The following is a 26089-nucleotide window of genomic DNA, read 5'->3' on the forward strand; positions in this document are numbered from 1 at the left end:
ATAAGACAAGCTACTTTATGCAAACCACAAAAAAAGAAAGAGAGAAATAAAAAAAAAGAGAGGGAATACCCTTTTAACCTTTAGGCCAAAGGGAGTATATGAAAATAACCTAAGGTTATTGAAAAGGGCTTTTATTTCAGGGTTTCCACTTATAATATTATTCCTCCCCATCTAATTTCTCATTTTTGTAAGCCTAACTTACTTACAATTATGGTACTCTAAGGACATAATCTCACATAAATAGCCAAATAGGAGAAGGAGGCCTATCTCTTTCCCTAACAAATCATCTATCAATATAGTTGAAGAAAGAAAGATATATAGAGAGAGAAATTAAAATAGATAAAAAAAAATTATAATTATGGGTAGAGGTAGAGTTGAGCTCAAGAGGATTGAGAACAAAATCAATAGGCAAGTCACTTTTGCTAAGAGAAGAAATGGTCTTCTTAAGAAAGCTTATGAGCTTTCTATTCTTTGTGATGCCGAAGTTGCTCTCATCATCTTCTCCAACCGCGGCAAGCTCTTCGAGTTTTGCAGCTCCTCTAGGTAATTAATTTCTTCCATAACTCTTTTTTCTATATATTTCAGTTTTTTTTAAAAATATATATATATATAGAGACGCGATATAGTTCATTAATTAATTAATTAGCTAGGCCGCGTCTTGTTGATTTGTTTAATTTAAACTGTAAAATCTTTTTTGGGGAGCGGGTTTTGGATCGGTTTTTATTAAGATCTATTAATATAATAACCTTTTTTTTTTGATAAATATTAATATAATAACCTAGCCTATGAGGATAAACAAAAGGGGTAAAATAAGAGAATTTTGGAAGCAATAAAATTTGTTTTTTTTTCCGGTAAAGTTTAGTTACCAAATTAGAGAGGTGCAAACATTTTTGATGATTTTCTTACATTACTATTTTAAGATTTATTTTCTTTCTACTTTTGTAAGAATTATTTTTCATTATTTTAAAATATGGAGGAAAGAACTAAGTTTCCTATATATAACCACCAATACTATAAAGTATAAACATAATTACTTTCATTTCTGATCTCAATTTAGTTCTAAATCCTTATTTATTGCAAGTCTTCTTTTTACCAATTTTTTCCAAACTTTTGTTAATCACACTTTTGTTTTACTTTTTTTTGCTTTTAATTAAGCTTCTTTAATATACACAATTAGCTAAATATGCTAATTAAAAGATTAGGGCATTTATGAATTATGAGATCGATTTAACAATTGAAGAACAATTTTATCGATTCTATAGGTCGTACCTCTGTATCCTTGAGCAATCCGATTGATAATGTTTTTTATGAAAAATTAATTTAAAATAAAAAAATGCTATTATTATTGTTTGGGCTCCCAATTGATTCTCAATTGGGCCACTAAGTCCAAAGCCCAATGGCTCTAAACAAACAGCATCAAACCCACCAATGGCTAGTCAGCCATCCATCAAGGCCCAAGGCCCAAAAGCAATAAATGACCTATGGGCATTTATTATGCAAACACTATAAATAGGCCGCCAAGGCTCACACCTCAAGGTACGTCCAATTTACCGCCTTAAAACTACTCTTCTAGAGAACTTCTCTCTAGAATCCGAGCATCATTCTTACTTAGGCATCGGAGGGGCTTTCCTCGGAAACACCCCCGAGGCTAGTAACTTTGCTATTGTGCAGGTGAATTCGGACTCCACTCATTCAAACAAGCAAGATCTTCAACACATACAAAAGGGCCTTCATTCGAAGCCCATTGTTTCCATCTTTACAACACCGGAACAATTTGGCGCCGTCTGTGGGGAAGAACACTTCAAAGCCTTTGAAAGACATCAATCACCTCTTCCCGCGAAAATGGTGAACGATGTTGTTAACAACAAAGACGACGATATGATGGTGCGGTCAGATTCAGAATCTGACCAAGAGGGGCACCCTCAATCGATGGCGAGGTCACAGCCAAGCAGAGCTACGACCGCCACAAATGCAGGACCTCCGATTCCAACTAGGGAAGAGCTCACTGCGGCCATGACCATCATGCAAAACTTCCTCTTCAATGAGAAGCAGCAAGGGCTGGCAAATGACCGCAGAGAAGAGAGGAGGACCAGGCGAAGGCTGAACGAGCCACCCAGTGTGGAAGTGTCCAGACCCGAACGAGAACTCCTTCCCTTGACAGGTACACACTTGACGTCGAGGTGGATGGAAAGCACGTGGGACACCCAAAAAAGGGCACAACAGCAACCAGATTGGTTTGCGAGACCATCGCCTACTCCAACAGCTCTCCAAAGCGAATCAACTACCCGTAACACTCGGATCCGAAGCTCGGTGCTCAGCAGGTTGAGACCCTCGGTCCATTCAAGGTTAAGACCTTCGATCCATACGAGACTCGGGGTAGGTGAGTCGAGCAGGTCTGGCGAACGACCCGAGGTCAGTAGCCGAGAAAGAAGAAGAGACAGGAGGCATGATCGAACCCCTAGCCCCCATCGTACGCCCGAGCGTTCTAATCACAGAACCTCGGCAAACGAAGGCATCAGGGCTAGACTCGGGAAAAGAATCATGACTCCTACGTCATCCCCTTTCTCGGACGAGCTGATCATGGAAGAAATACCGAAAGTAAGACTGCCAGCGCACCTAACCTACAGCGGAATCACAGATCCGAGGGATCATGTCATCTCATACGAACAGCAAATGTTCTTGAGTCCCTACTCCGAAGCATGTTGGTGTAAATACTTCCCAACCACGCTAACCGGAGTGGCGGGAGAGTGGTTTAGATCGCTGCCGAAGGGATCGATCAAGAGCTGGAAAAAGCTGAAAAAGAGATTCTGCACACAGTTCGTGAGCAACAATCGCCCCGAGCGAACCACAGCAGAACTGACCTCAATCCAACAAGAAAGAGACGAAAGTCTGAGAGAATTCATGGCCAGATTCATGAAAGAATCAACAAACATACCAAACTTGCAGCCAGACGTGGCCATCTTCGCCTTGAAGCACGCGCTCCAGGAAGGGAAGTTCCGTGACGAACTCTCAATGAAGAACCCCTCCAAAATAGCTGACGTGCTCCAAATGGCCGATGCGTTCATCAGAACCGAAGAGTTCAACAAGGCCGCTGCAAAATTGAAGGGATCGTCAGATCCGAGAGACACAAAGAATAACCAGAGCAGGCCCGAGGGCGGCTCAAGGAAAGGGAAAGAGAAAGTAGGAGCTAGAGAGATGAGCCCGAAGAAAGACGGGAGAAGGGGTGAACTTCAACCCAAATACACCAACTACACTCCACTAACTCTGCCCCGAAAAGAGATATTCAGCCTCAACAGAAATGATGAAAAGTGGAAACTACCGGGGAAGCTCAAGTCCAACCCAGCTCGGAGAAACAAGAACAAGTGGTGCGAGTTCCATGATGACTTCGGTCACCATACCGAAGAGTGCAACTCGCTGAAAGATAACATTGAAGACCTCGTTCGCCGAGGCTACCTGAAACAGTACTTGTTAGACCGAAGGGAGGAAAAAGAAAAGGCCGCAAGCGGCAAACAACACGAGCAACCCCAGAAAAGGGTCTACGAAGCAACAGGGCACAAGAAAAATGACATCCTAGTGGTGTTCGGGGGACAGAAGTCTGGCCAGGCCAGCAAAAAACACCTAAGAGCCCTCTCCCATCGGGTCAACTTCAGCGCGGTTGGAGACAACCAACCACACCCCCCGAACATGACCTTCACTGCTGATGATTGCTTCGGAGTCCAGTACAAACATGACGACCCTTTGGTCATTTCCATGGACCTCAACAATCACAACGTACATCGAGTGTTAGTCGACGGAGGAAGTGCCGTCAACATCATCTTCAGAAACTGCTTCGAGCAGCTGATCCTCGAAGAACCAGAGGAAGCACTGACGAAAGTCAGCTATCCTCTGATCGGATTCAACGGATCCGCAGCTATCCCTCGAGGAAAGATCACCCTGCCAGTCACAGTGGGCGAAGGCCAGGCAGCAAAAACCCTTCGGGACGAATTCTTGGTGATGGACTGCGACTCCGTATACAACGTAATCATGGGGAGAACCATGATTCACAAGATGCAAGCAGTCCCCTCCACATACCACCAGCTGATGATATACGTCTCGGATGCAGGATTCGCCGAACGAATCAGAGGTGATCAAGAAGTGGCGAGAAGAACCTGCCACACTGCTGTCCGAAAGCCCAAACTAGGGGACGGCCCCGGGGAGGAAAAAGGAGCTACGGGAGAGGAAAGCGAGGCAAAAAGGAGAAGAGCAAGCACGAGCAGCTTGTCTCCCGCGGAAGTTGATGCTCGCCCCGAAACCCTATCCCCCGAACCGGATCAAGAAATGGAGGATATCTTCCTCGAAGATGATTCAGACAGGAGCGTCCGAATAGGCAAGGGCCTAAGCTCGGGGCTCCGAATCGATTTGATCCGATTACTCAGGGATCATAAAGACATCTTTGCATGGTCAGCAGCAGATATGCCAGGGATAAATCCGAAGCTGATTTGTCACAAGCTGGATGTCAACGCTGAAGCTCGGCCAATCAAGCAAAAAAAGAGAAATTACTCCTCGGAGAAAAACAAAGCCATCGCCGAGGAGGTTAAAAAGTTGCAAGAGGCCGGATTCATCGAACCATGCATGTATCCGAAGTGGCTGGCCAACGTGGTGATGGTCAAGAAAGCGAACGGCTCATGGCGAATGTGCGTAGATTTCACAGATCTGAACCGAGCCTGCCCCAAAGACTGCTATCCCCTGCCAAGGATAGATCAACTGGTTGACTCCACCAGCGGCCATGCACTGCTCAGCTTCATGGATGCCTTTTCAGGCTACCACCAAGTATTCATGCACCCCGATGACAGGGCAAAGACAGCGTTCATCACAAGCGCAGGAGTGTTCAACTACAAAATGATGCCTTTCGGCTTGAAAAATGCCGGAGCCACCTACCAGAGGTTAGTTGACCACGTCTTCGCCGACCAGAAAGGGAGGAATGTGGAGGTCTACGTGGATGACTCCATCGTAAAAAGCATCAAGGAGGAAGACCATGTCAAAGACTTGGCAGAGACCTTCGGAAATCTGAGAAAATACAGCATGAAGCTGAACCCAAAAAAATGCGTCTTCGGGGTGAAGTCAGGGAAGTTCCTCGGATTCATGGTGAGCGAAAGAGGAATTGATGCGAACCCAGACAAAGTCCAAGCGGCATTGGATTTACCCGAGCCGAAGACCAAGAGAGATGTGCAGAGGCTAACCGGCAGGTTAGCCGCACTAACAAGGTTCATATCAAAAGCCTCGGACAAGGGAGCTCCCTTCTTCAAGGCACTGAAACCAAAGAACCTCCCCGGAGGAGAAGCAGAACCAGTCAAGAAAAAGGGGGTCCCGAGGAAAGTGGATCCCGAACTGATATGGGAACAGGAGCAAAAAGAAGCTTTCCAGCAACTCAGAGCCCACCTAGCTCAACTGCCGACACTGGCCAGACCAAAGGAGGGGGAAACCCTGTACCTATATGTCGCAGTTAGCCTTGGAACCGTCAGCGCAGTGCTTCTTCGGGAAGAAGAAAAGAAGCAACAGCCAATCTATTTCACCAGCCGAACACTCACAGGGGCCGAAACCCGGTACCCACTCATCGAGAAAGTCGCATATGCAGTAGTGGTAGCTGCACGAAAACTGAGGCCATACTTCGACTCCCACCAGATCACAGTGCTAACTGACCAACCGCTCGAAAAAGTACTCGACAAAATAGAGAGGTCAGGAAGATTGGCTGCCTGGGCCTTCGAACTATCAGAGTTCGGCATCAAATATCAGCCGAGGACAGCAATCAAAGCACAAGCATTGGCAGACTTCTTGGCCGAGTGCTCATACCAGGAAATGTTGGATGATACGAAAAGCACTTGGGAGGTCTTCACTGACGGATCTTCCACAATAAACGGCTCAGGGGCAGGAGTTGTACTGATCCCCCCGACGGGGAAAAGCATAGAGTATGCATTGAAGTTCGGCTTCAAAGCAACCAACAACGAGGCCGAATACGAGGCCGCAATCGCAGGGATAGAGCTTTGTTTATCCCTGGAGGCCGAACATGTTCGCCTCAAAACTGATTCCCAGCTTGTAGCCAACCAGATCCGAGGGGAGTATGAGGCCAAATGGCCCAGCATGACAGCCTATTTAGCAAAAATTAAATCCTTAACGTCAAAGTTAAGATCCTTTGAAGTCATCCTCATTCCCCGAGGACAGAACACGCAAGCAGACGCACTGTCAAAACTCGCAAGCTCAACACTCATCGACCTAAACAGGTCGGTCCACGTGGAAGTTCACCAAGAGAGAAGCATCGACTTGCTACCCACCACAGTATGCAGCTTACGTACCGAACCTAGCTGGATGGACGCAGTAGTTGCATACAAAGAAAGGGGAGAACTCCCCGAAGATAAGCTGCAAGCGAGAAAACTGAAAAGATTCAACAGATGGTTCATCGTCAGCTCCGAAGGAGAGCTCATGAGGAAATCATTCTCTGCTCCGCTGCTAAAATGTGTGGGTCCAACAGACGCTGACTACATCCTAAGGGAAATCCACCTCGGGATATGCGGAAACCACATTGGAGGTAGGACATTAGCACATAAAGCCCTTCGGGCTGGGTACTGGTGGCCCACTATGGTCTCCGAGGCAAAGCAGATGGCAAGGAAATGCGAGAAATGCCAAAAGTTCGCACCAGCCATCCATCAACCAGCTCAAACCCTACAATCAACACTGTATCCCTTACCATTCGCACAGTGGGGGTTAGACATCATTGGTCCCTTCCCCTCAGCGACGAACCAGAAGAAGTGGTTGATTGTAGGAGTCGACTATTTTAGCAAATGGATCGAAGCCGAAGCTGTCTCCTCCATCACCGAACCTCAGGTCCGCAAGTTCATATGGCAGAACATCATCACAAGGTTCGGCATACCAAGACTGATGGTCTTCGACCACGGGAAACAGTTCGACAACACCCCGTTGCAAAAGTGGTGCAAACAGTTCGGCATACACCTAGCGTACTCGGCAGTCTGTCACCCACAAAGCAACGGGCAAGCCGAAGCTGCTAACAAACTCATCCTCAACGCACTCAAGAAAAGAGTCGAGGATGACAAAAACAAATGGTTAGAAGAGCTACCCGGAACGCTATGGTCCCTTCGGACCACTGAAAAAGAAGCTACCGGACAAACACCGTTCCACCTTGTATACGGATCCGAAGCTGTAATTCCTGTGGAAATCGGAACAGAAAGCCTGAGGATCCAGGCATACAACAGGTATGATGGGCTCCAAGGAGAAAGCAACAATCAACTTCTATCCGAAGCTCTCGATCTACTGGACGAAGCTCGGAACGATGCAAGGACACTCAACGCAGCCTATTTGCAGAGGGTCAACAAGCATTACAACCGAAGAGTCAACGCCAGACCCCTAAAAGTCGGTGATCTAGTACTCAGAAACGCCGCCTCGGTTCAGAAAGGACGGATCCATGGCAAACTCTCAGCCACTTGGGAAGGACCATACATCATCCATTCCGAAAAAAGGCCAGGCACGTATATGCTGAAACAGTTAGATGGAACAATTCTGAAGAACCATTGGAATACCGATGTTCTCAAGAAATATTTTGTATGATCTCTGTCTGTAAACCAAGTAAGTTGTTTAATGAGAAGAGGAAAGCCATTGGCACCATGTGTTTCATTAAACTTATCTCTATAATTATTGTCCCTTTATATATATATGCAGCCTCGGATCTGATCAATCCGAGACTAAAAACAGGTTGACTTTGCCCATTCCTTGATAAAATTCAAGAAATGACCAAATCATACACTTCAGGGAATCGTCCAGAATCCTCGGATTCGCGGTACCCTAATAAAATTTGTTCGCAACAAACAGTCGCTCGAATCAAGTTATAAAACTCCGGCTCAGATCCACGGATCGCCGAAGGCATAACTAAAGAGGCAGACTAGCGATCTCTTGCCCAGGTTTCCGAACCACAAGAGATCGGAAGAACAATCCAAACCTCTGAGCAGATCGACGGATTTGAAGAGTCTGGAAACTAAAGAGTCTCTTAGCAGATCTACGGATTTGAAGAACTCGCAAAACTAAAGAGTCTCTTAGCAGATCTACGGATTTGAAGAACTCGCAAAACTAAAGAGTCTCTTAGCAGATCTACGGATTTGAAGAACTCGCAAAACTAAAGAGTCTCTTAGCAGATCTACGGATTTGAAGAACTCGCAAAAGTTAAAAAGTCTCTTAACCGATCTACGGATTTAAAGAGCTCGCAAGATCAAAAGGTTTTTAGCAAGTCTACAGAAAGAGGAGCTCGAGAAATCTACGGATTTAAAGACCTAAAATTGCGAAAGAACAAGTTGAAAAGAAGCAGCCAAGTAACAAACATTCATTTTTTATTCAATATTTGGGGGAAGTACAAATACATTGAAAAACCTCAAAAATTGAAAACAAAATGAAACAGTTAAAATCGGCAGCCATCAACAGACAATACCGGCCTACCGAAGTACTAAGAAAGCAAAAAGAAATGAGTACAACGCAGCGCCGAGGCAAAAGGGGGAAAGGCAAGCACATGTTCGGAAGTCCTCAACTGGAACCGACCGACTCTGAAGAAGACGACTGCCCGAATCCCTAACTCTTGGGAGTCTCAGGAGCATCCCCCAGGGGAGCATCCTTCGAAGAACCCCCAGCAGTAGCATCACCTTCGGAAGTCGCCTTCTGGGCCCGAGCCTCTGCAAGAGCAGCTTGGCGCTCAGCTTCGGCCTCGTCTCGATCGGCCTGGCACTCCACCAAGTGATCCTGGGCCCTCATCCAGAGCGGAACCTTCTCATTCCAAGGGAAATGAGGCATATGCTTCGCGAACATCCGCCGAGCGCCCAGGATGCCATTCCAGTATTGCTCCCTACACTGATCAGCAGTGTAGAGGTCAACTCTCTCTTGCTCCAGTTTCCGAATGGCAGCATCCTTCTCTCGGAGCTTCAGCTGGAGAACGGGCACCTTGTCAGCTTGGTTCTGAACAATCTCCCGATGCTTGACAAACTGCTGAAGCCTCGCCTCCGCTTCCTGGCTCTGCTTAATGGCCGCCTCAAATTTAGAAGTCATCTCCTTGAGAAGACTGTCTTTTTCTTCAAGTTCGCTCGCAAACTTGGCAGCCATTTCTTTCCTCTCCTTGTCGAAGGAAGCTATCTTTTCAGCATCCTCCTCGACTCGGAAAGTAAGCTTCCCAACTTCGGCCCCGATCTGCTCAGCCGATTCCCTAGCCTCACGACTGTACTGAAGGTACAGTAGCTTGAGGTCCACCATCTCGGCCATGAGCTGCCCAGCCTTCTGGTCCAAGACAGGGATATCACGAGCATAAGCCTCCTGATACCTCCTCAATTGCCTCTCCTCAACCGAGCTACACTCGGAAGCGAACGAGGACCAGAAAACAGCCTGGGAAAGAAGAAAAGACAAGAAAAGATGAGGAAAGAAGACAACAACAAACCAAAAACGGAACTCAAAACAAAATTTCCAACACTTACCTCATTCAGATAATACTGAGCCATCATAGCTGGGTTCCTCTCCTCAGCTCCAGGAACCCTCCACTGCGGGTTGGCCCGAAGAAGATTCTCCCGTGCAGCTTCGGGACCCACCAAAGATCCCACGTGAGCCATGGGATTCTCCCCCAAAACCGGAGCCCTAGCATAGCGAGCCATCGCCTCCCTTACCTCCTCGGGGATCCGTTTCAGCGGAACATCCAAGCAAGGGTCAGCGTGGATCAGTCTATCCAGGGCCGAGGTCGAAGTAGAGCCCAAGGTCGAGTGGCGCCTCTTCCTCGTCAGACCCTGCTCGGGTTGCTCCTCCTCAGCAGAAGGGACCTCCTTCTCAGCTTCGGGAACCTCCATGTGAGCCTCGGTGAGATCCACCATCTCCTTATCTGGACTTCTCTCCCTTCCGAGAGAAACGTCAGCAGATTCTTCCTTCCGCTCGGCCACAGTAGGGACATCCGAGCCAGGAACAAGGTCGGCTTCAATTGCCTCCATCACCTTGGTTATATCCTGGATCTCGATCCCCAAAGCAGCAGACGGCTTCAGCGGAGAGGGGATGGTATCTTCCTCGGCCAACGGTTGGTCCACGGGCGGCGGTTCCGCAACCACCACACTCTTCAACTTCTGCCCTGGCAAGGGCATGAAGTGAAGGAGATTTTTGGGAGGAGGCATGACTTCCGAAACTTCTTCCTACAGGGCAAACGCTCAAAAGTCAGTTTCAGAAAAAGAGAGAACGGACCACAAAGGCTCCAAGTCAGAACAAATACCTTCTCCGAAGACTGAGAAGCTTTCGCTTTCTTCGGATGCGCAGAAGGCCTCAAAAGAGTGCTGCCCTTCCTCTTGCGCTGATCCTAAACAGAGGAGACCAAGGGTCAATAAATGTAAAAGAAGACAAAGGAAGGAATAAAGAAAAAAACGCGAAGTACCCGGTTCCTAGATAAAGAGATATCTATCCGAGCCGGAGATGAAACCGAAGGAACGGCACGCGGCACAGCGTCAGTCCCAGGACCCTAAAAAGATGGTCCAGGACCAAGACGTTAGCCGACGGCCAACCAGAAAGAAAGACAAACAAAAGACTTCGAGAAATAGAAACACTCACCGGATCCGAGGTCGTCCTCAATTCAGGGAGCACGACTTTCACTGGAACAGCTTCGGGAGAAGAGGCAGAATCCCACGGATCAGCTCGAACTTCAGATATCCGAGCGACACCCGACGGAGACAGCACGTAATCCTTCAAGCGAGGATTACGAGGATTCTCCTTCCCGAACTTGTAATCAGGGGCCGAGTCGTGAATGGTCTTCAGATCCAAAGAAATGCCCAAGACCACAGGATCAACGCAGCTAAAGCCGTACTCTGCAGAAACAAAGCACAAAGCAAAGTCAATAAAACGAGACAAAAAGGAGGAGGACAAACTTACTAAAGCACGGTCCCAGCCGAAAGACACCTACCCCTGTCAAAAATCCTACTGAGACCGGCAACAGCAAGAATGTCCTCCCGCAAGATATAGTTGAGGTTCGGGAGCCAGTTGGACGGCAGTTTGTAGTTGTCCTCCCGAGCCAAAAACCACTGGAGGAGATCCACGTAGTGGTGATGGTTCCGATCCGGAGCAGCCACGCTTCGCATATCAGGATCAGGAGTCACAAACCACTTCGGAGGGCGGTAAAAATGTGGATGCTTCGGATCTGTCGGCACACGAACAAACAACCACTCCGTCTTCCAATTATGATCAGAGCTGAGGTAAGGGTAGGCCGTAATATAGTTCGGCTCCCCCTTCCTTCGGGATCTTTTGTTTATGATGGTCCACCAACCATACCCATCTCCCTTGGAAGCATGGTTGAAAGACAGATCGTGCAGATCCCGAAACACGGCAACAGAGCATGGAAAGTTAATAAAATCGCACACCCATCTAAATCCGATGATGTGCCTCATAGATTTAGGGGTAAGCTGGGCCAAACTGATGTTGTACGACACCAGGAGCTCGGAAACGAAGGGATCCAAAGGAAAGCGGAGACCGTTCTCCAAATGATGAGTATACACAGAGATGAACCCCCTCGGCGGATGAGTCACCCGAGGACGCTCCTGGTCGGGAAGCTCGCACCAGTACCCCAAGGCGTGCTGGATTCCATATAACTCTTCGGCTCTCCGATGGTAGTTCCCCAGCTTCGCCTCCACCAACCAGTCACCACTGACCGATTTTTCCAAGGGACCATCGATCTTAGTGGTCTCATGCAGAATCGGGGCATACTTGCCCTGCGGATCAGCTTCAGTCCAATGAACTGGAAACTCAGGGTAAGAGCGGCGCACACCCGAAGAACCAGCTTTCTTACCAGAAGTTGCGCGTTCAGACACGCTAGATCCGCCAACAACATCATCTTTTGAAGCATCCCAACCAGTCGAACGCCTCTCCACCGGCCTCTCCGAAGGCCGACCCCTCGAAGTTTTCGGTAACCTTCCCGAAGGCACGTTCTCCCTCTCACTAGAGGAACCAACGACGAACTTGCTCTTGCCCCTATTCTTTGCCATGGCCGCGAATTCTCGGTCTAGGGTTGAGATTGAGGGGTAGAAGGGAAAACGAAGAAAAAAAAAGGAGAATTCAGAAACAAATTACCTTTTTCCGAAGCGGAATTCGCCGATAAAACGAACAACACAAGTTCCCGAAGTCTAAAGTTGGCCGAATTTCGTAGATCTGAAGAAGCAAATTGCACTGCGATCGCCGGAATTTAGAGAGAGAATGGGTTTGAAAGAAGGAATAAAAAGTTCAAAAAGAGCAAAGCACCCAGTATTTATAGAAAAGAAAAGGGCGCATCAACTTCCTCAACCCACGATCTCCACGACACGGTACAACTCCCAACACTTGTCATCAATGCAAATCATCTCTTTTCAAAAAAGAGAGGGAACTTTCGGACTTCTGACAGCTGGAAACCCACCCATTTAATTCTAAATGGACCGGGTCTGGGGGGCATGTTGTTTGGGCTCCCAATTGATTCTCAATTGGGCCACTAAGTCCAAAGCCCAATGGCTCTAAACAAACAGCATCAAACCCACCAATGGCTAGTCAGCCATCCATCAAGGCCCAAGGCCCAAAAGCAATAAATGACCTATGGGCATTTATTATGCAAACACTATAAATAGGCCGCCAAGGCTCACACCTCAAGGTACGTCCAATTTACCGCCTTAAAACTACTCTTCTAGAGAACTTCTCTCTAGAATCCGAGCATCATTCTTACTTAGGCATCGGAGGGGCTTTCCTCGGAAACACCCCCGAGGCTAGTAACTTTGCTATTGTGCAGGTGAATTCGGACTCCACTCATTCAAACAAGCAAGATCTTCAACACATACAAAAGGGCCTTCATTCGAAGCCCATTGTTTCCATCTTTACAACACCGGAACAATTATTATTACTGTTGAGATTTGAGTGCAGAGATGTGATGTTATGCAGAACAAGCCAGCTTGAATTTGTTAAGACCGTCAATATATAAGAGAGAGAGAAATAGACAAAGGCTGTTTTAAATATCAGATGGAAATGCAAATTAAAATTTTCATCTTTTCCAATTCAATTTCAATCTCAAGTTTTCTTATCTTTCTTTGATTTGCAGCTTTAGTTTTGCGCACTTATTTATCCAATTTTGGGTATTACCCTTTGTGGAAATTTAGTAAACTTGATAGATCTTAATGATTAAACTGGTACGGACTATTTCAAATTACTATCATATCTCCTCATTAACTATGATCTTGATCAATGATTTCCTTTTAATAAGAATTGAATTTAGCCTAAGGGTCTACTTAACTTTCTCTTTTGCTCGATCATCCTAGTTAATTCCTTTGATTTAGATGATATGTAGAACGACCTTACTTGAACATGATCTGTTCGGTGGGATCTTACCTCTGCATCCTTGGATGATAAGTAGAAATGTACTTCGTGTACAGTTATTTTAGAACTCTAGAGGATCCAAGGTAGTGCAAAAACATCCGATCTGAGGTGGATCTAGTTGTACGGGTACTTAATTGGATATATAGATGTGGTGATTTTTCGTATGGTTATATGGTTTGTGTTTATGCATGCCTTTATGGTAGTCCATTCGAGTACTTAATTAGTTAATTTGTTGTTAGGTTTCCCTCTTGGAATTGATTTGTATTGTAGATATATGAATCCTACTATTGTTTGGAGTTTTCTTCCTACATTAGTAACATCAACTCATCATCTTTAGTTTTTGTAAGCTAAGTATGTGAATTAACGCGGTTGAAATGTGCACTTTATATTGGTATAGTATGGTGAAAACAATTGAGAAGTACCAAAGGTGCAACTATGGAGCTCTTGAAGCTAATGGACTTCTTAACGATTCTGAGGTAATAACTACATTTGATGTGTCAATGTCTTTCAAGGTAATTAATTGTATGTGTTTGATATTGTTCTAGTCTAACTTTTAATTACTTAAACATTATGCTTATGGCCGGTGGTGAGACAGTAATTCTTCTGTCCGAAAATAATAGTCTCTAACTCAATATATACTCGATCAGTAGAACTTTATGCTAGCATGTCTAAGGAAAAAATATTGTAAGGGATAATTGTTTGCAATTGGTTTTTCCACCATTGCATTGTTACAATGATAGAGTAAAAGGAAGAGAATATAATGAAGACATTATTCCAGCTATTATAAGAAATAATCTTAGTAAAATTATGTTATACTGTATGTAATTATATTTCGTTATTGTCAGATACGTCACATGTTTAATGTAGTCCTAGATTGACGAAGTAGTAATTTATTACTCTATGTGGAAATGTATAGTATATATTTACCTCTAGGGCTAGCTAGGATACTTACTGTTAACACAAATTTCGAAAAGTAGTGATTAGGATCGGAGTGTATACTTGGCATAACGTCATACCCTACGTAGACAAATGTGTTGACTGATTATATCGATCTGTTATTAATTAATGGGAAAATCCAGGCTACCTACCAGGAATATTTGAAGATGAAGGCCAGGGTGGAGTTCCTACAGAAATCTCAGAGGTAACTTTCTTATGCTATGCATGATGATCTCATGATCTAGTAACTAGCTAGGCAGCTAGGGATACTTATAAATGTAGTGACCTCATGTTGACAATAATGTAATTTAAAGTAGTGACGTGGGCTCCGTTTGGTAGGGCGTAAAACGTTTTCATGGAAAACGATTTTTCCCTTTTCAATCATTTTCGTAGTTTGGTTGGGTAAGGGATGAAAAACCATTTTCCATGACTCCCTCAAAGGTGAAAAACCCTTTTCCATCTGAAAGTGAGGGAAACCACTTTTTCTTCTTTCATCCTTACCTCCCTCTCCTTTCTTCCCCTCAATCTTCACCATCTTCTCTCATTTTCCTTTAAGCTACCAACAAAGGAAAACTAGTTTGTAATTGTGTTTTCCCTTTGAAAAATGTTTTCCATGAAAAATCATTTTACACTGAAAACGTTTTACAATCTACCAAACGGAGCCGTGATAATTGAATTTAGGCGCATAGATTATGTAACTATCTAAGAAGAGGTAATTTGTTATATATGGTGATTAATTAATTAAGTTGATTTCCTGACGAAATAAAGTATAATATTGTAGGAACTTGTTGGGCGAAGATTTGGCACCATTGAGCATAAAGGAGCTAGAACAGCTGGAGCACCAGCTTGAGTTGTCTTTGAAGCAAATTAGATCCACCAAGGTCTTTTTTTTCATTTTTCCATCAGATCTAGTCATGTAGAATAGATTCAATTTTATTTTATTGTTCCTTAATTAAGTTCTATATTATGGTTGTGTATATCCAAATTTATGTTGTTTTCTCTTTTCAGACTCAACAAATGATGGAGCAAATGGCTGAACTGCGAAAAAGGGTATGTTCTTTCCTTTTCCGTTAAAACTCAGACACTTTAAGTTGCAACCACACTTTAATTATCATCTATCTCCACCTACGCAGGAACAAGCACTAATTGAAAACAACAGGAACTTGATGAAGAAGGTACACTCACACCGCTCTATATTTGCCCTAATTATATCATCCAAATTAATTTATCAGTATCAATGAGGTCTTGTCACACTGGTTAAGACCGAGAGACATCACTCGCTCCCATTTGTAATTTCTGGCCTAAACAAAAGTTGGATGGGCGACTTTAGAAATGGCCGGAAAAAACACCGTACCTTATCAAATTACGCTAATTTATTCACAAAAATCTTGTATGATTAACCTAGCTAGAGACCATCTAAGACTAGTTGATGTTGCATATATATTTTCAGTTGGAAGAAAATGGTTCACGATACCCTCAACGACTAGCTTGGGAAGGTGACCGTAATCGTCAAGAACAACAACAACAACAACAACAACAACAACAACAACAACAACAACAACAGCAGCAGCAGCAGCAGCAACAACAACAACAAAGTATCCCTTTCAGTCGAATTCCTACTCATCATTCATCTGATCAGCCTTTCTTTCAACCTCTTTGTTGCAACCCTCCTCAGCCGCAGCAGCAGCAGCAGCAGCAGCAGCAGCATATTAGGTAATTAAATCCAATTCCAAATTAAGCTCATCATTCTAGTACTTCTTGTTATTGTACGTACTTGTTTTTTGTATTTGATAAATATGTATACAAATAGGTACCATCATATGGAATCAACTGAAATAAGTGTTGCAACACCAAGCCCGCGTGTCAATGGATATAATCTCCATGGATGGATGCTTTGAAATAATAATAAGCTCGATCTCGCTAATTGTTTCGAGCTAATCTGATCTCCATTTACGTACTACTCCACTTGAGTAATTATATATATAGATATATATTTCAAGGTAAATTTTGGGTTGTTTTTCTATAAGCTTAATTAGAATTAAGTGTAATGACTAGCTACTTTTTAATTATGACAATCAAGGGCAATTATTTAATAAAGATTGTCCATGTTCTAATGACATAAGTAATGAATGTATACACTTAAATCAGAGCGTGATCACATTCATCCAATCCAAACACTAGTTATAATTTCATTGTAATTGTATGTAAATGGAGAAGCGTATGTATGCTTAATTATCTTTCTTTTCTTCTCTTTGTTATCGCTGTGTTTTCCAGCTTTCAAGAGACTCAATGAACCACAAATGTATTATGTTACGGTATGCTATGTGGATGTGATTATTCAAAGAGTATTGCATCTCCATATTTGAAGAATAATTCTCATTATCCCAAGATCCCTAATAGATTTAATTTAGGGTGATGATAAAGGTCGCAAGTTGCGATAATATTTAGTTGTCACAATCTTACGTGTCGGATCGAGTTTATTTGGTACATATAGGCGCCGCGTAGGCTATGCGTCATCAGAATATTTTTACTATCAATGCAATATTTTTACTATGAAAATAGGTAAATAAGATATTTGATATAATTAAAGAAGGAAACAAATTAGAATATTAAGAGCTTTCTACCTTTTTCTGAAACATATATAATAGGTTATATAAGTTAAATATTTTAGTTTCTAATTTAAATCATGACACATAATCATGTCATGTCATTATTGTGACACGGCTTAAAGGTCGTATGTTGCGACCTTTATCATTTTCGTTCGATTTATGATCACTTATCATATAAAATATTGTTGATAAATGAGGGATTGTACGGAGAGAAATAATGTGAGGAAAATCACTTTTAAGGAAAATTACTTCTTTTTTTCCCTATAGAACCATCTTTTAAGACCGACTGTTTTTATTCAAAATATGTTGCACACTTACTACGGAGTATCAGTTTTCGGCCAAAATTTAAGATGTCATATAAACTTATGAACCCTTTCTATTTCTTTTTAAGTGTTAATTATAGGTTGACTTAACACATTTGTCAACACATAATTTTAACCATTAATATATTTAATATTAGGCAAAATTTATAAAAAATTAATACAATTACAACTGGAAAAAAAAGTTGATACAGCATTAACAAACTATTAAATCGTGACTAATCAAATAAAATATTACGCAATAACATATTAATAAATAAAAATTCAAGTCAAAGTTAACACAAATTCTTATTTACAATGGGTGTACAATAAATATTGTACACCGGAGTAAAAGTTAACTAAAAATGCTTAAAAGTTAAGCATATATATGTAAAAGTTATCTATTTTTCAGTGATAAATTTTTTCATTTTAGTAAAACTTATTTCTTCAAACTAACTAATAATGTATAAAATTAATCATTTAAACCTTTAAAATATTTATCTATCAATTTTTTTTACTAATATAAAAGTTAATCAAAACTAGGTTAAAGTTACAAAAAAAAGGGTTAAAGTTATCTTGGTGTACAATAAATTTATTATACACCTTGTGCGCGCACAAGACCTTTTGCAAAGTTAATACTCCGTAATTCGTTTATGAGTAATGGTAAGAAACAAATAAAGTCAAAAGTCAAAGGGTAACCAAAAATAAAAAAACGGAGTGAGTATCCATTACTTGGCTACAATGGAGTTATGGGCTTCTTGAGGAATAGATGAAAAGTTTCTCCAATCAGAAAGTTGTCAGTTGGGCCAACTCAAGCAATGGAACTTTCCTACTCGAATCAGGCTGTTCTTTGGTTCGAACTTTAATAGTAAATCAGCCCGAAACTTGGACTCGTCTAATTTGAACTTAAGCCGAAATTGAGACTCCGAACTCGGCCGATCCAAACATGACCATACTCCCAGTAAAATGGTCAAAATTGCACAACAGTCAAACCAATCACGGCGTGAATAAATCGGTACACAATCGTCTAAAACCTTTGAGCTACTTCAAATTGAAAAATAAGATTTATTTGAACATAAACCTAGTCGAACCCGAAACGATAAATGATTCGATTTCACTAGAATTCAAATTGATATGAAGTTATCCGTGTCGTCTCAAATAGTAACATTGACCCATCATTAAACGATTTCGTCATGACTAGACTCATATGTAATCAATCTGATTCCGAACATAATTGATTAATTTTAAACCCGTATGCATGACCCAATTTGACAACTCTAGACGTGGCTAAAATATTTGGTGTCTAAAATGATCATCTTGTAGTGGGGTTTGGGAATATGATCTTCATTTGGGCACTTTAACATCGAGAGAAGTGGTGCGCCCCCCTCATTTATACCTTATTTGTTCAATCATGATCCCAATTCCCAAATGAATGGTAGACAACAGAAATACGACCTCTACCCCAATTTTTGAAAGCACACGTGAGAATCACAAAATTACACTAACATTTTATGCTAAATAGTCAAGTAAATTGCCAAACACATTTTTTTTACGCCATAAAAGTAATATTTTACTTAATTCGGCACACTATGATAAATTGGTAAATAGAATGCTACTGTTTACATATGAATGTAAGATCATTTTAGCAATTTGCTACCTTTAGGCGTTGGTGAATTGGACCACTTTTTGTTACTCAATTTTTCAACAACACAAAACTTTAGGGTATAATTATTGTAGGACCACTAATTATTATGCTTGTTGCCTTTCTACGTAGTATAATTCTATTTGGTTGAATATCATCAAGCAAGTGCACTTTTCCCTTGTGCCTATGAAGTTACAACAGTAGATTTTGTATTCATCTCATTTCCCGCTTTATTGTTCCTACAAATCTCCTGAATTCAAACTTAAGCTCAGTTCTTTTGAGCTTATAAATGCCTTTTTTCAGGATTTTTTAATTTTTATTTAATTAAATTTCAGTTCGGTTAATTTAATTTCAATTCAGGAGTATTCAGTTAATTTAATTCCCATTCAGTTATTTCAATTTATTTTTAGTTCAATACAATCATTATTAATATTGTTTTATTATTACAAAATATTAATCATAAAATTATTATTATAATAATAATGGTATCATTACTATACTACTCCGTATATTATTTTTATTTTTTTTATTATTATTCAAATTATTATTATTATTATTATTATTATTATTATTATTATTATTATTATGGGAAACCACCAAAACGTTACAAGCTTAACAAGCTACATAGATCAAGTAAACTACAAGAAGTTGGTGGGGAGCCGAGATACAATCTGGGCCCCCACTCCTCTAGCTATGGCGAACCCGATCCTGCTGAAAATGTGGGCAGTTGCCCGTGCCCCTATGTCTTGAGCCCTGGAGTACGTCTGGACCCGCTTCAGCAACGAAACAGCCCCTTTCTCTAACTCCCCAAAAGAAGAGAAGGAAAAAGGAAAGAAACCGTAACCCAAAGCCCTACAACGTGCCGCATACTTAACCTGCTTCCGCTGCGCAGCAACCGCCACAACCCGACCCGGAACGAAGTCTGACAACCCAGATTGCGTCATAGGTGAAGACCCAGTCAAGTCAACACACACATCTACACCGCCATCCCAAGAATAAAGCAATATATCTGCAGGACGAAGAGCTCCATCACTCTCACTAGTCAGCCCAACATCAACCTCCTTTCGAGCAGAAATCCCCGACCGATAGCAAATATCCAAAAGGGTATCACGAACAACATTATGTCGATGTTTGATACCCACGATCCCAGCACAAGACACAGCATGATCCCCATAAATATCCTCATCGAAAACCCGAGAGCAAGCAGAACACGGCGTCGAATCAGAGAACAACGGAATACCCAACCGATAGCAAAGAACCGAACGATAAGTCTTACCGTTCATAGTCTGGCCTAAACCCGAGATAAGTCTTACCGTTCATATTATTATTATTATTATTATTATTATTAATTAGTACTCCAGTATCATGTTCATAAATTAATATTATTTTTATTATTATTAACAATTATTTTTATTTTTATTATTATCGTTATTAATAATTATATTATTATTTTTATCCATTAAATATTATTAATCACAAGTTCTTATTTACAAAGGTTGTACAATAAATATTGTACACCAGAATAAAAGTTAACTCAAAATGCTTAAAAGTTAAGCTTATATACGTAAAAGTTATTTATTTTTAAGTGATTTTTTTTAATCATTTTAATAAAACTTATTTCTTCAAAATCATTAATAATGTATAAAATTAATCATTTAACCCTTTAAAATATTTATCTATCAACTTCTTTTTTCCTAATATAAAAGTTAATCAAAATTATGGTAAAGTTACAAAAAAATGAGTAAAAGTTATCTTGGTGTACAATAAATTTATTGTACACCTTGTGCGCGCAAGACCTTTTGATTATTAATATTATTATATTATTTTATTTATCGTTATTACAGAGTATTATTAATTATTATTATTATATCATTATTATTCAATTTTTTTTTATTGTTATGGTCCTTATTTATTATTATTATTATTATTATTATATTATCATTATTATTATTATCATTTAATTTTAATTTAAGTTAATTTAATTCAATTTCAGTTAAGTTAATTTTATTTCAGTTCAGGATCAGGATTCACTTAATTTAATTTAATTTAATTTCAATTAATTTAATTTAATTTCGGTACACTTAATTTAATTTAATTTAATTTCAAGTAATTTCAGCTTAAAAGAACCGGGCTTAGTTTCATGCCTCTAGTTAGCAAATACGGAGTACTCCGTAAGATAAATGAAAATGACAAATTACGCAGAAATAATAAGCCTACAACTACAATTAGCTACACATGCAAAGTCCTTGTCACACATTTAGATTTTTTTTATAAAAATGTTACTATTCATCGCCCGCTTTTATGTATGATCGCCCATCTTCTATTTCATGAATTGTCCCTCTCGTTTCTCTCACCCACTCGCTGGTATGAACTGGAGTTGTTCTAGACTAGTCGGCCAGACCCGAAAATATATTTTGGGATTTTAAACAGAATTTTCAAACCCAAAGGACTCGATCGTCTGGTATTTTGGATCTTTGGGTACCCCAAATCAAAGATTTTGGTTTAAATTCTGGTCTGACTTGAAAAGAAAATTACTGTAGCCCGAAATAGCGTGTTTGGTCATGAAACTTTTGCCCGGGCTTTGACCTAGAAATGGTCCTTAATTTTTAGCCCACTCCCTACCTGACCCATGATTAGGTCTATTATGAAATAATTTGGTGTTTTTTTCGGGGGTATATTTGAGAAAGAGTAAGGGGGTGTTTCGTTCGCGGATTTAGGTATGAGGTATGAGTTTAGAATGGTATAAACCCATACCATGTGTTTGGCAGGCCCGGCCATCAACATGGCTATCATGGGACTCAGAACAGGGCCCATAATTTACAAGGGCCCCAAAATGAAAAAACGTTTGGCCCTACTATATGAAAAGATGGAAAAAATCATTTGTAATTACACATTCTATGGACTACAGGTGAACTTTAACAAGAGTTGGGCCCATTGCTTATTTTTTATGTTTTCCGTGCAAAATTTAGATACCAACGCTTTCTTTTTCTTTTTATTTCTTTTTATGTTTTCCAGAATTTCACTACTTTAGTAAAAAAAATTGAAATCTGTAACAATTTTTAGGGGCCTAAATTTCATTTTAGAACAGGGCCTCTATATCCTTTGGGCCGGGCCTGGTGTTTGGTTGTAAATTTTATGAAATTTAAACCCATACTCCCTCCGTATTTTTTTAAGAGATACACTTGGCCGGACACGGGTATTAAGAAGAATAATTGAATGAAATAAAATGTGTATCGCTATTCGACGCCCGCCCACGCTAAAAACGCCCTACTATTCATAGTGAAAGTACAGAAATACCATTATAAAAACTTACCCCTCCCTTTCCTTTTTTTTACCCTTCTCACCTCACCTTTCCCTCACCTCTCTCTCAACCCTCCTTCCCCACCAACTGGCTGCCGGAATGTCGCCGGAAAAATGAAATTCCAGCGAGATTTTTTTTTACCCCTTTTATAATTCGCCGGAAAACTGAAATTCATACATGTTTCTTCATTAATCGCCGGAAAACTGAAACTCCGGAAAACGTTTGTTTCTTCATAATTCATGTGGGAGTTGCGGCGGTGTATATAGTCGTGGAATTTGTCTCGGAAAATCGGCTCCCGGAAAGCTCGTAAGCTTCAATGGAGGAGGTAAAAATAGTGTTTTTTTTTAATTTTTTTATTAAATTCTGGCGCACACCATTTGCATTGGTTCCATGAACCTGGCGCACGGAATTTGCACCAGTTCCATGAACCTGGCGCAAATTCTGTGCGTCAGTTCCATGGACCTGGCGCAAATTCTGTGCGCCAGTTCCATGTAACTGGCGCACAGAATTTGCGCCAGGTCCATGGAATTGGTGCAAATTCAGTGCGCCAGGTTCATGGCACCAATGCAATGTTTGTGCGCCAGTTACATGTCCTTCATGCAATGTTTGTGCGCCAAAACTAAATCTGAAATTCAAATTTGTTTAAATAAAATTTTATTTTTTTAATGTAAAGTTATTCGAATTAGTATTATAATTAGTTAATTTAATAATTATTTATTTAAGAAAATTATGTTAGTGATTTTAGAAATTTGTAGAAATTGAAATTATATAGTTATTTTAAAATTTATTTATTTTAGAATTTATGTTAGTTATTATGCGCAAAATTAATATTATAATTTATTAATTTAATTTTTATTTAGTTTAGAAAATTATGTTAGTTATTTTAGAATTTATATATTTTAGAAATTATGTTAGTTATTATGCGCAAAGTTAGAATATAATATGATAATTAAATTTTTATTTAATTTAGAAAATTATGTTAGTGATTTTAGAAAGTATGTTAGTTATTACGCGCAAAGTAACATTATTTTAAAAATTATATGTTAATTTAATTGTTATTTAATTTAGAATTACATGTTCATTTAGGAAAATTTAGAAATTACATGTGTCATTTTAATAGTTATTTTATTTGGAAATTATATTTTAATTTAATTTTTATGAATTTTAGAAATTATGTTAGTGATTTTAATTATTAAATTATGTTTTATTATAGGCCCCAATTCCGGATTATGGTGGAGACGGTGTTGATTATAGTTATCTATTTGCAACAAATGAAATATTTGATGGATTTGAAAACGCAGCGAATTGGGCAAAGCAAGTGGCTATCGGATCGGGGTTCATATTGATAAGTAGCTCGTACAAAACGACGGAAAAAGATGGTCGTAAGTACCGCTACTTGAAATGCGATCGGGGAAGGAGGGAAAACAATTGTAGGGATCCAGAGACCGCAAAACGACCAAACACAAAGAGTAAGGCATGTGGTTGTCGGTTTATGATTAAGTGTGAACAACAACGAGTAGAAGAAAATAATTGGGTTATTGAGTTGCTTCATGATCGTGACACACATAATCACACATTGATTGTATATCCCGAGGGTCACCGTGGTGTTAGTGGTCTTAGTCAGGGTGCAAAGGAAGTTGTTCGCGAGATGAACGATGCACAAGCTAAGCCAAAAAATATTATGGTGGCCATTAAAAACAAGTTTCCAGATGAACATCCCAACATGAGGCACATTTACAACTTCAAAGAAAAGATGAGACGAGAAGGTTCAGAAGGAAGAAACGTTGCTGAGAAGATGTTGCATCTAGCCAGAGAGCACGACTACATAAACTGGGTCTCTTGCAGTGACCGTACGAGTAAAGTCATAAACCGCGCATTCTTAGCTCACCCTGCAATGGTGGAGGTGTTACGCACATATCCACTGGTTATTGGTTTGGATTCGACGTACAAGACTAACAGATATGGATTTCCTTTCTTGGAGATTGTTGGTGTGACACCGACAAATCAGAATTTCCTAATCGCTTATGCATTTATGAAAGACGAGACTGCAGCGAGCTACCGTTGGGTGTTACAGAAGTTGAAGCTGCTCCTCGGGGAGGGTGTCATTCCCTCGGCAATATTGCCAGACAAAGAGGGTGGTCTAATGAGACCTGTTGCCGAGGTTTTTCCAAATTCCAGACATTTGCTATGTACTTGGCATATCAACAACGACGTGGAGGCCCGCGTATCATTTTTGTGCAACAAGAACAAAGACGTTGGTCGAGCGTTCAAGAACGGAGTTTGGAAAAGAATCATGGAGGCGTCGACTGTGGAAGAATATGATCGTGTAGTTGCAAGCATGGAAGATCACTATGTAAGATGGCAGAGCGTTATCGATTATGTGCACAACACATGGCTTACTGATCATAGGCAAAAGTTTGTTCTAGCTTGGACGAATGAGGTCCTTCACTTTGGCAACATAACGACTTGTAGGGTCGAGAGTCAACACTCTGTCGTAAAGAGTTGGCTTGGAAGTTCGCAAGGGTCATTGGACACTGTTTTTAGAAAAGTGCATGCTTCTATCATTAACCAAGTTACAGAGATTAAAAATGGATTAGAGAGTTCAAGGCGGCGACATGGTGCGTTATTCAAGAGTTATCTATACCAACACCTTGTTGGTCGTGTGTCCCATCATGCTTTGGAGCTTATTTTGGAAGAACATACGAGGATGCGACAGTTAAGTACCGAAGTTTTTGAGAGGTGTGGTTGTGCTAAATTGTCCACTCATGGACTCCCTTGTGCTTGCAACATATATATGGCGGTCCAAGGTGGAGTTGTAACACCCCGACAATTCCCTCTTTTCTAAAATAACCTTTTAATATAAAACGTAGAGAATTATCAAGGCATTATCGCCCGTGTGAAAACGTTACGGCTTATTCAGAATTTTGCAGCGGAAAACATAAAAATAACTTTTAGGTTCATAAATAATCTATTACATATTAGGTCCGAACCAATTAACTGAATTAAGGAAATACGAATAGTACGACAAATTTCAAATCCAAGTTAACAAATTAAATCACTTAATTAAACGAATAGAACTACAAGCTCTCTAATCCCGATCCCAATGATGCATCATCTTCAAACCTGTAGATGGGCAACGCTTATTGATCCTTAGAGACTGCTCACCAAAGATGGGTCATCACAGGATCAATAAGGCATAGCCATGATCAACACACACAAACAAAGCACGTAATCAGCAAAGCTGAGTACTACATATTAAAACAACAACAATCCTAGCATGATACTATCAAACCAACAACCCTAACATGATACTAATAAATATAAGTAAGGACAGACAAAACATAATAATTTGACGACTATACTTGACTAGACTAAGCTAGGCTTAATAACCATAATATTATTTTAGTTGAAATAGACAATGGACCGAGTTGACCATCCAGAAGTCTTCACTAAGGAAGACGAGGTACGGGCGCGACTCCGTAACCTCATTGACCTGCGATATCGAGGAACGTTTAAATAAAAATAGGACACGGTGATCAATCCGGTCCCAGAAAAGGCCATGGGCTACCACCATGAACCCCAACTCCTGTTTGTCCGTCACTTCAGACGTGCACAGTCTAAAGCTATTGCTATTCAGTTTCACTTTACATGATTTATAAATTGAGATTCCGTTATGACTCAACCATTACATAAGACAGACAATTCACATTTGTTCACAACTGTTTTTATCTTGGAATTAAGTAAGTGATCATAAAAGCATCAATCAAGACTCATTCCAACTTAACCAACCTTTCCTTTAACCATGAGCAACCCTGTATATGGGCATAAAGTTTCAACTTACTAAACAAGGTCCTCCGCCCTTATAAAGTAGTGAAAAGATAGAAAGGGAACAACGACCAATCGATCCAACCCAATCATATAGAATAATCTA

The 26089-nt window shown here is 40.7% G+C and overlaps 2 protein-coding genes across 2 annotated transcripts; both read left to right on the top strand.

Annotated features, from left to right (window-relative positions):
- The first annotated feature begins 65 nt into the window (after window positions 1-65).
- Window positions 66-16558, top strand: LOC110794661 (MADS-box protein EJ2). Its single transcript, XM_021999628.2, has 8 exons — window positions 66-543; window positions 13769-13847; window positions 14451-14512; window positions 15089-15188; window positions 15316-15357; window positions 15441-15482; window positions 15758-16020; window positions 16118-16558. Exons 1-8 carry the CDS (start codon window positions 359-361, stop codon window positions 16203-16205), a joined length of 861 nt encoding a protein of 286 aa, XP_021855320.2. The 5' UTR covers window positions 66-358; the 3' UTR covers window positions 16206-16558.
- Window positions 16559-21639: 5081 nt separating this feature from the next.
- Window positions 21640-24597, top strand: LOC130461323 (protein FAR1-RELATED SEQUENCE 5-like). Its single transcript, XM_056829373.1, has 3 exons — window positions 21640-21765; window positions 23372-24511; window positions 24568-24597. Exons 1-3 carry the CDS (start codon window positions 21640-21642, stop codon window positions 24595-24597), a joined length of 1296 nt encoding a protein of 431 aa, XP_056685351.1.
- The last annotated feature ends 1492 nt before the right edge of the window (window positions 24598-26089 follow it).

The sequence above is a fragment of the Spinacia oleracea genome, chromosome 5 (assembly GCF_020520425.1).
Source record: "Spinacia oleracea cultivar Varoflay chromosome 5, BTI_SOV_V1, whole genome shotgun sequence".
NCBI classification, from domain to species: domain Eukaryota; kingdom Viridiplantae; phylum Streptophyta; class Magnoliopsida; order Caryophyllales; family Amaranthaceae; genus Spinacia; species Spinacia oleracea.

What these genes read in the sequence shown, in the direction of transcription:
- LOC110794661 (XM_021999628.2), top strand. Translation starts at nt 359, where the DNA reads ATGGGTAGAGGTAGAGTTGAGCTCAAGAGGATTGAGAACAAAATCAAT. An exon ending in TGGCTGAACTGCGAAAAAGG is followed by an intron (nt 15,358 to 15,440) that starts GTATGTTCTTTC and finishes CCACCTACGCAG; the next exon opens with GAACAAGCACTAATTGAAAA. An exon ending in ACAGGAACTTGATGAAGAAG is followed by an intron (nt 15,483 to 15,757) that starts GTACACTCACAC and finishes ATATATTTTCAG; the next exon opens with TTGGAAGAAAATGGTTCACG.
- LOC130461323 (XM_056829373.1), top strand. Translation starts at nt 21,640, where the DNA reads ATGGCTATCATGGGACTCAGAACAGGGCCCATAATTTACAAGGGCCCC. An exon ending in ACACATTCTATGGACTACAG is followed by an intron (nt 21,766 to 23,371) that starts GTGAACTTTAAC and finishes GTTTTATTATAG; the next exon opens with GCCCCAATTCCGGATTATGG. An exon ending in CAAGCATGGAAGATCACTAT is followed by an intron (nt 24,512 to 24,567) that starts GTAAGATGGCAG and finishes TACTGATCATAG; the next exon opens with GCAAAAGTTTGTTCTAGCTT.